The sequence below is a fragment of the Hippocampus bargibanti genome, linkage group LG19 (assembly GCF_051943395.1).
Source record: "Hippocampus bargibanti isolate YZ-2025 linkage group LG19, ASM5194339v1, whole genome shotgun sequence".
NCBI classification, from domain to species: domain Eukaryota; kingdom Metazoa; phylum Chordata; class Actinopteri; order Syngnathiformes; family Syngnathidae; genus Hippocampus; species Hippocampus bargibanti.
The window spans coordinates 8489091-8501862 of record NC_142752.1 but is presented as its reverse complement, the minus strand read 5'-3'; the positions used below and the strand labels follow the sequence as shown (position 1 = coordinate 8501862).

Below are 12772 nucleotides of genomic sequence, written 5' to 3'. Positions count from 1 at the left end.
TCCTCGAAAGGCAGGTGCTACTGATCCATGCGCACCAAATCCAGCAGACATTTAAACAGTTTCTTCCTCCGTCACCATTAATGCTCTAAACAGTAACTCAAATAGATTAGATTAGATTAGATTAGCCTTTATGTCTTTTTTTAGGATGATACTAGTGCAATGTGATCTACCGGAGACAAATTCATTGTGTGTTCTACATAGCAGCAAAAGACTTTCATAAGGCGTTTCATAAGGTTTGTTCCTGCTGCTCCTTGTGCTAATGAGCTACTGCTCACTCTACATATTTTGATATACAGTGAGACCTCAATTTACGAACTTAATTGGTTCCCAGACAGAGTGTGTAAGGCGAAAAGTGTGTATCTCAAGAAAAAAATTCCCATAGGAAACCATTAAAATGGGAATAATCCGTTCCCGGGTTTCCATAAAATATAGTTTTTTAGCTAAATAAGCCTTAAAACTACACACAACATACCTTATTCTATGTATAATAAATGTGCTATTGTATTGTAATGAGAGAAATACACTGCATTTTATCATAAAGTCACAAAGAGAGGCACATTACATGAGGACTGTAATTAAAGAAATAAACTGTGCTGTAAAATAAAGTTTTTTTTAAACTTCTTCGATTGCCCGAGACCGTCGCTTTCAGAGAACGCAAACACCTTTTGCAACAGACGCACCTTTGATGGCTTCTGTGTTCCGGAGAATGGGAGCAATGGTTGACTTAGCATAGCCGTGCCACTAAATCACACAAACGCACACCTCGTTCGTGTTTTTCAATTATCACCTTCTTCTCAGCGACGGTGATTTTATTTTGTGTCTTCCTGGGCTGAACACGAGCCTGTGGTGTTTTTTTTTTTTCGGTCCCATCATGGTAAAATTATCAGCAAAAAGCTCCAAGTAGGTGATTGATGTGTGCATTCAATGAAAGGGGGTGTGCAAAGTAGCGCCGGCTGGAGCGCTGTTCGGTCGTGTGCTTCCGCCGAAGATCACTCCGCCAGCCGTGGTGGGTGTGTATTATGAAAATAGTGCTTATTATAAGGTTTAATTTTCATAAATTGGAGGTTCTTAAGACGAAAAGTTTGCAAGATTTGTAAGTTGAGGTCTCACTGTATACACACATACACAGACACACACACGCAAGCATAAGTGTGAGCGAGTTTTTATTCCTTGGTGTTCACGGTGTTTGTATTAGGAGGCCATTCATTAAGGTTCTTTTTACAACGGGTCTGTGCCGCCATGTAAGCAGTCATCGACACTTTGCAAACATTCAAATTCTTCCTTTGAGTTGCAGGGGTGAGGCCTTTTTTATTTTTTTATGTCGTCCTCTGGAATGAAAAGCTAGTTTTTCCATATTTTGTGTGTGTGTTTTGTAATCAGATAAATAAACAAAATAAACAGCTTTGCACACATACAAATACTTCAGATTTGCAGCAAATTTGTTTGAAGGACATTTTTTGTACTGAGTTTTAGGAGTTGACACCATTACATTGGGGAACAATTATTTTTTTTTTGGTTGTTTTTGGCTCAACCCAAAACAATGACGTGGTGGTTTCATGGAAAAATAAGAAAGGTATGAGCTAAGCACCCAACAAAAATAATATTTCTCCACATTGAATCCTACTATGACGGTTTTCAAAACCAATTACATCAAAACGATGTGGAACTGCCGCAGCTTGGAATTGAAGTGGATTTACGTGGGACAGGAGATGTGAGACAGTCTCGTTTCGTCAATGGATGCTACAGGTTCCTGTTTGCTTTCAATATTGAGCTTGTAGTAGACGTGGACAGTTCACCATGACGCCTCTGATCCAGTGGTGAAAAGGAGGTCTTGATCCTCTCCTCTTTCATCGACAACTGCTTTATAGAACAAAGAGGGTGCAGAAAGTGCTTAAGACTGAATGACTATGTCTTTGTGTTGTGTCACATTATTTTGTTATTTGTTGTTGTTTTAACTTCAACATGGCGTCGCGAGAATGGCTGCCTTTGCAGCAGCTCTGTATTTTGGTTTTCTACTTCTTTCCTTCCTTTCTCCACCTTTCATCACTTTGCTGCTGTGAAATGAAATGTAAATTTCTCTACTGCGAGACGAATAAAGGCTAATGCAATCCAATCCCCCCCAAAAAAATAACTCAAAAATAAAAAACTCACACTGCGAAAACACTTTGCTAAATGCTCAGTAAGTACAATCCATAATTGGAAATCAATGCTGCTGATGGGATGGAGACGCTAGTAGCCGGAGGGTTGGTGTCCACTTGAGGGGGTGAAACTACATGCGAGGAACGTAAAAATAAAGCAGTTGCATCAGTGTGGCTCCCTGGGGGGGCCCTTGTGTCATGAAAAGCGAGGATGACTCAGACGACGGCACTGACGGACGCATAAAAATCAAGGAGGAGGAGAGATGAGGACAACAAAGGAGGGGGGAAATGAGGAACGTTTGGGTGTCTCACTCTGCCGGAGGGAAGGTTGCAATTTTCCAACGCCGTCTCCACCCGCTTGCGGTCTGACGAGAACACCCTGAAGATGCTGCAGGGATGACACAAACATCCGCTGAGAATTTGACAGTTACATGTAGGAAGTATCTTCTTGAAAATGCAGGACAGTAGTCCCTCGTTTTTCACTGTTAATAGGGACCAGGACCACCCGCAAAAGACAAAAATCTGCGAAGTAGGGTTTGGACAACACACACTTTCACACACACTCAACGGCCAAATAAACACAACACTGATCTTGGCAACCACTTGATTAGACTGATCAAAAGGTAACCCACGTGAAAAGACACACAGGGGTGCTGGTCAGGGCTGAGAAGATGCACAGTCAATCCACATTGCTATAATCATGGGATATCGTGCTTTCATTGGATAACGTCAGCGCTGGAAAACAATCAAGCTACAGCCATGTACATATAAAATGTCTAAGTCATTCTGCATTTTTTTTCGGATTGTTTTTTATTCCTGGAAAAAAACGTGATATATCAAAACTGTGATAATCAAACAGCGAAGTAGGGAGGGATTACTGTATTCTGTTTCATGATACTCATCTTGACATCAGTTTCACTCTGAAATAAGTCCAAATTTTATTGTTTGTCGTTGTGCTAAATTCATCCTGTCTACTTGATAACTAATGTTAAGCAGATTCCTTACTTACAGACAGTGTATTGTCGGTGTTCAAATACCTGACATGTTTCGGCGACTACTTCCGCCTTCGTCAGAGTGTCACGGATGTTGCTGTGACGCGCCATTTTCAGCTGGTGTTGCTATGAGGGCGTGACCTACCTGTCAGAACTGGTAGGTCACAATAATAATAATAACGCACCACAATAATCACGGACCCGGAAGACAAAACACAGGAGGAAAAACATATACAACACGCACTGAAAAAATGCCAATATCCCCAGTGGGCAATAACTAAAGGGGCAGAGCAGGTCAAAAACAAAAACAACACAAGACAGGGAAGAAAGAAAAAGCAAACAAACAAACAAGAACACAGAGCAATGGTAACACTACCGTACATAAGAGGAATCACAGAACGCATACAAAGGGCACTGAGGAAACACAACATAAACACACCGGTCAAACCACACACAACTCTCCGTCAAATCTTGGTACACCCAAAGGACAAAATACTCCCGGAAAACAAATGTAACTCAATATATGAAATCCCATGCAAGTCATGCAATAAATCATACATCGGGGAGACAGGAAGGAGTTTCAATACAAGAAAGAAAGAGCACAAGAACGAGTGCGAGAAGGAGACGGCAACAATCCAAACAAGAGCAATAAAAGAACAAGCACAACAGGAGCACCATAAATCAGCCATCACGGACCACTGCAAAAGAGAGAACCACATCATGGACTGGGAGAAGGCCAGAGTCATCCGCACCGAAGACAACAAACATCAGCGCTGGATCAGGGAGGCCATTGAAATCCGAAAGCGAGGACCAAGGACCATCAACAGGGATGAGGGAGCTTACATGCTCTCTACTACCTGGAGCAGCATCCTGGAGGGACGAGCGGACAGCGGGGGGCGTGGCTTGCCTGTCAGTTCTGACAGGTAGGTCACGCCCTCATAGCAACACCAGCTGAAAATGGCGCGTCACAGCAACATCCGTGACACTCTGACGAAGGCGGAAGTAGTCGCCGAAACATGTCAGGTATTTGAACACCGACAATACACTGTCTGTAAGTAAGGAATCTGCTTAACATTTATTGTTTGTCATTTCTGTCAACTACTTGTCCTTTTTGGCCCTTTGTAAGCAAGCAGCAGAGAACCGCCGACCCCTTGCAGTGCAGCATTTATAAACAAATGTTTACATAAAGCTTTGAATTAATTGGCCCATTCCACTAAAACGTGTATAAACTCCGCCACCCTGCACACTTTTAATGCCAGCCGTATATATTCCCTTTAAGCACGGCCGTAAACCCTGCGTGGCAGAAGGATGAAGGGCAATGAGGAGGAAAAGATGTCTTACTTCTTGACAGGGATTCGACCTTCAGGGTTCAATTGCAGCTTCAGTCGCGTGTATCTGCATTGAAAAAAAACATTTCAATCGGGATTCTATTCATAAGCCTGATGTATATAAACACAGGCAGAAACGCGACAGTTTAGCCTGTGCAGGCCAATCCGAGACAGTGCTATAAATAGAAGCAACAAGAGACGAGCCCTTAAGTGGCTGCTGGCTAATAATTAATATCCACTACAGGGTCTACTTCTAATGGCACTCACACTCTATTAACTCATTCACTGCTAGACATGTGTAAAAAAAAACGTGTCTACTACAGTGCCAGGTTTTTTGTCATAATCACTTGAATTCCGGGACCTACAAAATATTGAGTTTTAGGACTACATAAATATTTAATGCTTCATGTCATCACAAAGAGGGTAGAGCAAGTCCTGAAGAATGAATGACTCTCTGTGTCTTTGTGTTGTCATATTATTTGTTCTTTTTGTTTTTCCTAAGATGGCGGCGCGTAAACATGCAGCGGCTCCCCTCTCCCGGCAAATTGGCCTTTTAATGTTTATGTTTGTTAAAGTCATTATAAGTGCCTGGGTCCGAGAGGACAGTAATTTTGTCTGTGCTATATTTTGTCTGTGCTGACTTAATACAGCGTTAGAAACCTCAGACTTTCTAATGATATGGGTCTGGAGTTATATGAGCTTGAAATGAGGGCAGCTGTCCAAAATACAATGCAACACATACATATTGTTTAGGTTTATACTGTATAGCGCTTTAACAACAGCTGAAGCTAGAACAAAGCGCTACATGGAAAAAAGAGAAATGCTGCGCCCTTGTGGAAAAGAAAAAACATTGCCAGAGGCCATGGCCAGCGCTTTATCGGCATCCAAGAAATCAGAAATTACTTTCAAATGCCATATTTCTTGTTTTAACTTTTCTCGGATTTTGGTCACCTCGTGGGGACGTCATCAATCATGTCAGACCAAAACCCGATGAGGATGAAGGTGCCGGTTTAAGATGCTTTTTTTCAGATTTTATAATTCATAAAGAGTAGTCAGAAATGGGGGCTTGATATTAGCCTTTTTGGGGGGAAAAAACACAATTTTACAAAAATCTGCTCTAGCACGTCAACGTAATGTTTAAAAATGTCATTGTAGCTGGAGTAATCACTAACAATATAAGATACCGTAGGTTTTGCCGCCCTCTCTATGCTGCAGACAAATTAGCAAATGTAATGCTTCAATATAAATATTGTAGCATTGAGGGAACAGTCGAAGTCATGGGACGACATTTTGCTTGCACATCTGCTGATGTGCAAGCATCAGCAGCTGGTGGTAGGGACCAAAGTGCACTGAAATTACTCTGATGTTTATTTTGTTTTGACACAGTGTACTGTAGGACTGTGTGTGTGTGTGTGTGTGTGTGTGTGTGTGTGTGTGTGTGTGTGTGTGTGTGTGTGTGTGTGTGTGTGTGTGTGTGTGTGTGTGTGTGTGTGTGTGTGTGTGTGTGTGTGTGTGTTTGTGTGTTGTCAAAACACGCAAATAGTTTGCATGCCCCACTTTTAAACATTCTCACCACACTCAATGAGGCAGGTCTGCCCAACGCGCGGTCGGTCGATGGCTTGCTTTTATTGTCTCATAAGTCAATTTGCCTGCTGTCAAGAGAGAGGAGGGTGAGGGAGGCGTTTGTGGTTGAGAGCTGATCAAAGATAAACAACAAATAGTCGCGTGTTGTTGGCGGCGTCATATTTCAGGTTATTCTAGCCGGGAGGAATCGAATCGCGTGCTGTAAAAGTCATTGGCTGGGTCACTCTATACACGTAACAACTCAACTGAGGTTGGATTTGGTGGTGAGAGTGTGTGTATGTCTGTGTGTGTTAGTGTGTTTGTGTGGAGATGGCTTACGCTTTTTCCAGGCAGGCCTCTCTGGACATATTTTGCACCAGCAAGTTGGAAGCAAGAGTGAAAAGCTCCTCCGCCCATTCCTATGGGAAACAACACATACACATAAGCTTCCAAAATAACAAACAAAAGGCTAAAATGATAGTCAAGCTGTGTAAAAAAATGTTAAATGGGGCAGATTAAAGCAACAAAATAAAACAATTGGACCTTTAAATGGCATTACACTGAGATAGTACACTTGAGAGGTGATCATTGTTGCCATGGCGACCTGCCTTGCTTTACAGTGTCTTCTAAGTGCACCGGGCAGGATTTTTTTTTCGTATTAGCATTGTTGAAAAAATTGTCGCGGCTTGGAATTGAAGCGGATTGAAGATAATTTATTTTTGTCAATAGACGCTACAGCATCGTGTTTGCTTTCAAAACTTAGCTTGCAGCAGACGGGCACATTCCACCATGTCATATCTGATACACTGGTGAAAAGGAGGCTTTCATCCAAATTTCCCCATTGTGGGACTATTAAGGGTTTCTGATTCTGATCCTCTTCTCTTTCGTCTAGAACTGCTTCATGTAATAAAGTGTTGTAGTCTTGTACTCAAACATCATAGAGTACATGGGGAAATTTGTTGAGATTGCACAACTGCCCATGTTTTTATGCACCTGTTGTGTTTATTATTTTCCTTTGTGTTATTATGTGCTTTGTTACAACTGCAGCTGTTGTGAAAGCGCTATATACATTAGGATGTATTACGTATATGAAAATATTTGTAGGAATGCCAAAAAAGTAACAATTTTGAATTAGAGATGGAAACTGGGAGCAATGTGTTTCAAGATCACATATATGCTATACTTCACCTTGGCTGTCTCCTCCTGGAAAGCCATGAAGTTCAAGTACGTGATGTTGACCATGTCGGTGCCGCTTACCACCGTCAGCATCTTGTTCTCCATCTTACCCGACAGTGCGCTGACGTCCAGAAGCTCACGTAATTTTGCCTCCTACAACACACAGAAGACATAAAAAAATGACAAAAAGGTGTTAAGCACCATGCAAAGAGCAGCGCCGTGATGTCACATCTCCATTTTTTTTTTTGGTGATGCCCTTTAAAAATATCAAGAGGTGAGAAGCAAGAGTGTAAACGCTTGCTTGTTAAAAGCTGAGATGCTCCTTTGACGACATAATCACTTGTATGTTAATCCCATCTCAATGAAGACTTCTGTGAAGATGTATTACTTACTTGCGACTACAACAAAATCCCCAAAAGCAATCTATACATTTAAGTGAGCTTTGCTCGATCTCACAAACAGCAATTTCCCCAACGTTCAAGATGATGCGAAAACACCCCGAAAAACAATGCATTGACTCCCGGTGCAGATAGGGGAATGTTATTGTCTGACGGGGAAGGAGGCAGTAAAACAAATGTACATTTAAACAGCTCATCTGCATGGAACACAACCCATTAGAGAAATACAAAATACCTCTGAGGTGGAAAAGGGGTGGAATAAGACTCCCTCTGGTTCGTTGGACCAGCATACAAAACAGCCGCTTAATTAACAACAACAAAAGGTCTTGTGAAAGCTTAGCGGGGCAGGCAAACGAGCGGCGCTAACTGAACAAATCAAACAAAGAGCTTTATGTGCTGCCTCACTTTGCCATCAGGCAAAGGCGGCCAAAACGGAACCTGCTCATTTCCGGAACTTGTTCGCTTCACTTTTCCCTTTTGGCCATTCAAGCAACAATCCTGAAGACGGACGATTATGGGCAGGGCGGGGGGAAAAAGGCCACTTTCAATTTTGCTACAACGTACTGCTGCTAGGAAGAAGTCATTTGCGGTCCCTTGTGACAGGTTAACATTGCAGGGAGTGACCAAGGAAAGAAAGACAACATGAGGAATGTCACGGTCAAAGAATCGCGGAAAGCTATGGATATGAAATGTAAATCGCGGTAAACATTTCCTGCGACGGTGGGGTGAGGTCACACGACAGCACGGGTCATCAAGCCCAAATCAAAGGTGTCTTCTGTGCACCGCGATCAGCGGATGGCCAAATCCTTCAATGAATCAATTGGATTGAATTGGATTAGCTTTTATTAGTCTTACATTGGAGAAATGTACATTTCACAGCAGCAAAGTGATGACAGTAAGAGGAAAGGAGGAAAGTAGAAACACAAAATACAGGAGCTGGTAGAAAGGCAGCCACTGTCGCGGCACCATCTTGAAGTCAAAAGAATACAAAAACACAAAGACACAGACGATCATTCAATTTTAGGCACTTTCTGCACCTTCTTTGTTATAAGAAGCACTTCTAGGTTCAAAGAGGAGAGGGAAAAAGCATCCTTTTCACCAGTGGATCAGAGACGTCATGGTGAAATGTGCACGTCTGCTACAAGCTAATTGTTGAAAGCAAACACGAAGCTGTCGCATCCCTTGACGAAAAGAGATTGTCTCCCATCTCCTCTCGCACGTAAATCCACTTCAATTCCAAGCCGCGACAGTTCTACATCGGTGCCCTGCGCTGATGCTCCTTTCTTCTCATCGCAGGCTCCTCAAGCCATGCATCCATGCAGCCGCAGTGTCCAACAGCAGCAAATTGGATGATTCATCTATTGTTCGTCCTAGCGAGACCACAGTCTCAGCATGCTGCCCTCTCAACAAGACCATGGCAAACCGTATTTGGGGGAAACATCAAACGATGCCCGATAAGCAGGAAGTACTTCCTTCGCAAGGTTAGCACGTTTTACAGCTTCACACACCATGAATGTTTTTTCTCGCAAAGTACTCAGGCAGAGGTAACACAAATCCAGCCCCTCTAGAATAACTTGAAAACCTTTCCGATTCACACCCTTACTTCAGTAGCACCAAAGCTTCCCTCACCAAACCCCCTCTCTCGCTCGCTGTGGGCGTGTAGTTGAGCTTTAAAGCTTCCCAACTGATCAAACAGCTTATTTAATGGCGCGGAAACCTTTCATAACCCGAACAGGGGCGACAGTCTCTGGTGAGCTCATGGACAACACGTGCAAATCTCTGAGAAAGTTGCACCCACTCCCCATGAGTGCATGGCAACACCCCCATGTCTTGAAGGCTGCATGTTTGATCGCTCTCATAACAAAGTGTGACCGACACCCGCAGGGACAATTCATAGGTCACGGCCGGCAAGAAATACATATCTGACATTGATGGATGGGATCTTGAGCATGACATGTCATTGCGTCTTCTACTGTCGGTTGCCAGTTCTGCCGATTCATCCCCCCAGGAGATGTTCAACGCCCTAATCCTGAGTGATGCTAGACACCTCGGGTAGATGACAGAAAAAAGGGACCATGCACCATACCCGAAGAGATTTGAAGCCAACGAACCACTCTATGGTAGGCTAAACTCAAAGACAAGTTACAATATTGCATTACTACTTTTTTGCTATCTGTCTGAAGAAATTTCCTAACCGTTGCAATGACAGCAAGTTTACCTCAGGTGACATTTTTCAAACTGGCACGACAGTCAGGAGAGAAGAAGACTTCTTATACCCCCCGCCCCACAAGAAGGAAAACATTTATGAACGCTATTGGCCTTCGTCTTGACCTGTAGCCACAAGAGGACATAAGTGTCTTATTGTGCCGGTCCCAAGCCCAGATAAATACAGAGGTTTTGTCAGGAATGGCATCAGACGTAAAAGCTTGGCCAAAACAAACATGCGAATCAAACCTCTGAAGATGGAGGACACTGATTCGCTATAACGACCCCGCAAGGGAAAACCCGAAAGGAAAAGAAGAAGATTGGCTTTCGTCTTGACTGAAAAAGTTGAACAAAACGGATGAACGGATGCTCCAATAACGAAGTGTTGACGGGTACTTCACTTGTGTCATTCTTCAAAGGCCGTATGCCAACAGCCTCCAGTTTTCATGTCTCGCCGAACGTTGGCTCTGGGGTACATTCGTCTTGTGACGCACTCCAGAGCCGAGCAGCGTGAAAAATGTCTTTTTCAAAAGAGCAGTTATACAACCAATGTATTCCTCATCCTTTGGTCATGAATAATCCAATCATAGCCTTGTGCCAATTTACAGCAGTCATTCTTCACAAGGCAGTGCCGAAAAGCCACTGAGGCGCTAGGATGCCTCCGGGCCGGCGACTTCACACTTGAGATGCATCGATCTTGAGTGTGAAATTAATTGAACCTATTTTCCACCAAAAGAAAGTGAAATTATGTAGCGGAATGGAACAAAAGTCATTCTGGAACCTTTAACATCAGGTTTAGTTTAAAGGAGGGGTCTCTAGGGAACCACTAGGGTGGCTCGAAGGAGCCGCATGGCGCTCTAGAGCCAACGATTGCCGCCTCACCGGTTTAGGCTTTGAGTTTAGGATTTTGTTACATTTGTATGCACTCACTCAGGAAACCGATTTGATTGCATCTGGGTGTCTGTCTGCCAATCACGGCGATCCTGATAAGTAAATCATCTTTAAACGTCGCTAATCTGCCACCGAGGAGCTCTTCACTCACACTCTATCATCCTTTTCAATAATTTGCTTGGGATGAAAAATGTTAAATGAATTTTACTATCATAGCGATGCAGAACGCGAAATAAGCACTTTGCATGATGCAGTCAATGCAGCCTCGAGTGTTTTGACAGGGCGCACGTGATGGCGGCGAGATGATGAGGGGAAGAAAGCTACGGAAATAGTGAGGAAATTGAAACATTTTATTCACAGATGGGAAGTACAGTCATACCTCGGTTTTCATCCATAATCTATTCCAAAAGGTGGTTTGAAAACCGAAATAATGTTTCCCATTATAATCAATGTAAAAAAAATGTAATCCGTTTCAAATCTAGAAAACGGTGTTGTCTTTTTATGTTTCGATGTTTAAGAACAATACAAAAATGTCTGCTCACAATGGGACGTTACACAAGGATAACGTCCACTTTCCGGAAATCTCAGCTAAACTCTCAGCGAAACTCGACTACTTTTTTTGTACTTGTTTTGTAAATATTTATTTAACAATAAAAATACTGTACGTTGCTCACAATGGAATGCAACCACAGAAGTGACATATGAGGAAGCAGAGGAGAGTTTAGTGGCGCATTCAAGATACCGAAAGTGACATATAAGGAAGCGGAGGACAGTCTAGTGGCGCATTCAAGTGCAAACAGTTTGGTCGAGAAGGGAATTTCGGATGTAAAGTGAGGCATAACAAACTCTAAATTTTTGGTCAAAAACCCAATTGGATGTGAATCGAGACGTTTGAAAACCGAGGTATGACTGTATGCTTTTATTTTTGTAATGTGCAGTTAAGTTAGAAACTGCAATGATAAGCGCTTTCCAACATACGGCCGTGTGTCCCTTTGAACCACACACTGTAAAGCCTTTTGAAGATTAAATGCAGGCTAACGAGGTAAATTGTGCAAATAAAGTTTTAGAGTAAGCGACAGTGAGGAATAAAACAAAAAAAGTCATTCCCACTGAGTGTGCAGGCAAAGTCAGAGAGGCGTAAAGGGGCAAGGGGGCTTCGCGTTTGATGAGGTGGAAGCGCTCTATCTGCCACGCGCACTTCCTGCACGTCAACTCCATCAGTCTCAACACACGCGCTTTCAAGCACTCACCTCATTACAGAATCACACGAGACCAAATAGGCTAGACTTCATCTTCCAAGCTTCAGTTGCATAACCTGCCAAATACGATGGCTGCAGAATTTCATCAAGCGGCAGATGCTTGGGGGTGTGTCTGGAACAATTACAGTTGAGTTTTTTTTTTGGCACCTCTAACAAGGAGGTTATGTGGAGTTTGCTTGTGGTAAGTCGAAAGCAGAATGACTGCATCCATTCGTGACAAGGCGACATGAACCGCTTGTTTTACAAGATATTGTGTTTTAAAATTACTTGGAAAATAATAAAATTGAGTCAGAACTACGTTGTAAAAGAAACAAAGAACAGGTGTGAGATTAGAAGAAAAAAGTGTACCCAATAGTTCAACCATGCTTAAAAGCATTTTTCTTCCTTGCTGCTTTGTCCTCGGTGTTCCACTCTCCTCGCATGCTCACCCACTCGCTGTGACTCATCCGCATCAATTTCCAAGCTAGACGAAGCCCGTTTGGGCCCGAGCTGTCTGTCAAGCGGGTGATGTTGGGCACTTAAAACAGCTAGCGGCCAAGAGAAAGTGGCAGGTACATAACTACGGTAATTACACTGGATGTCCTGCAGCGCACTCATTAACTCGAGGCGGCACAATGCTGGCGGAATACTGGCAGCAAACTTCTCTAAACAGGTGACAAAATGTCCACAGGTGAAGCATTCAACTTGCACGGTGGGGGTGAACATAGCTTCACCTCATTAAATTCTGTCAGAAATGTTTCTAATGGAGCAAATCTCCATCTTAAATCATCTCCTTCCAGCTTCACTTTATTACATAATCGAACATGTTGGCATGCAGTGTTG

At 43.0% G+C, this 12772-nt stretch overlaps 1 protein-coding gene across 2 annotated transcripts in view; it reads right to left on the bottom strand.

Moving 5' to 3' along the window:
* plcb1l (phospholipase C beta 1-like) overlaps positions 1-12772 on the bottom strand; it is a 59082-nt gene that overhangs the window by 24637 nt on the left and 21673 nt on the right. For both annotated transcript variants that reach the window (XR_016118442.1, XM_089021904.1), the window contains exons 4-7: positions 7210-7350; positions 6361-6440; positions 4472-4525; positions 2451-2526 (exon numbers count right to left, since the gene is read on the bottom strand). Coding sequence is in view for 1 of the 2 variants with exons in the window: in XM_089021904.1 (XP_088878030.1) it covers positions 2451-2526; positions 4472-4525; positions 6361-6440; positions 7210-7350 (351 nt within the window). In the remaining variant the exon portion in view is untranslated. The remainder of the gene's footprint in view (positions 1-2450; positions 2527-4471; positions 4526-6360; positions 6441-7209; positions 7351-12772) is intronic.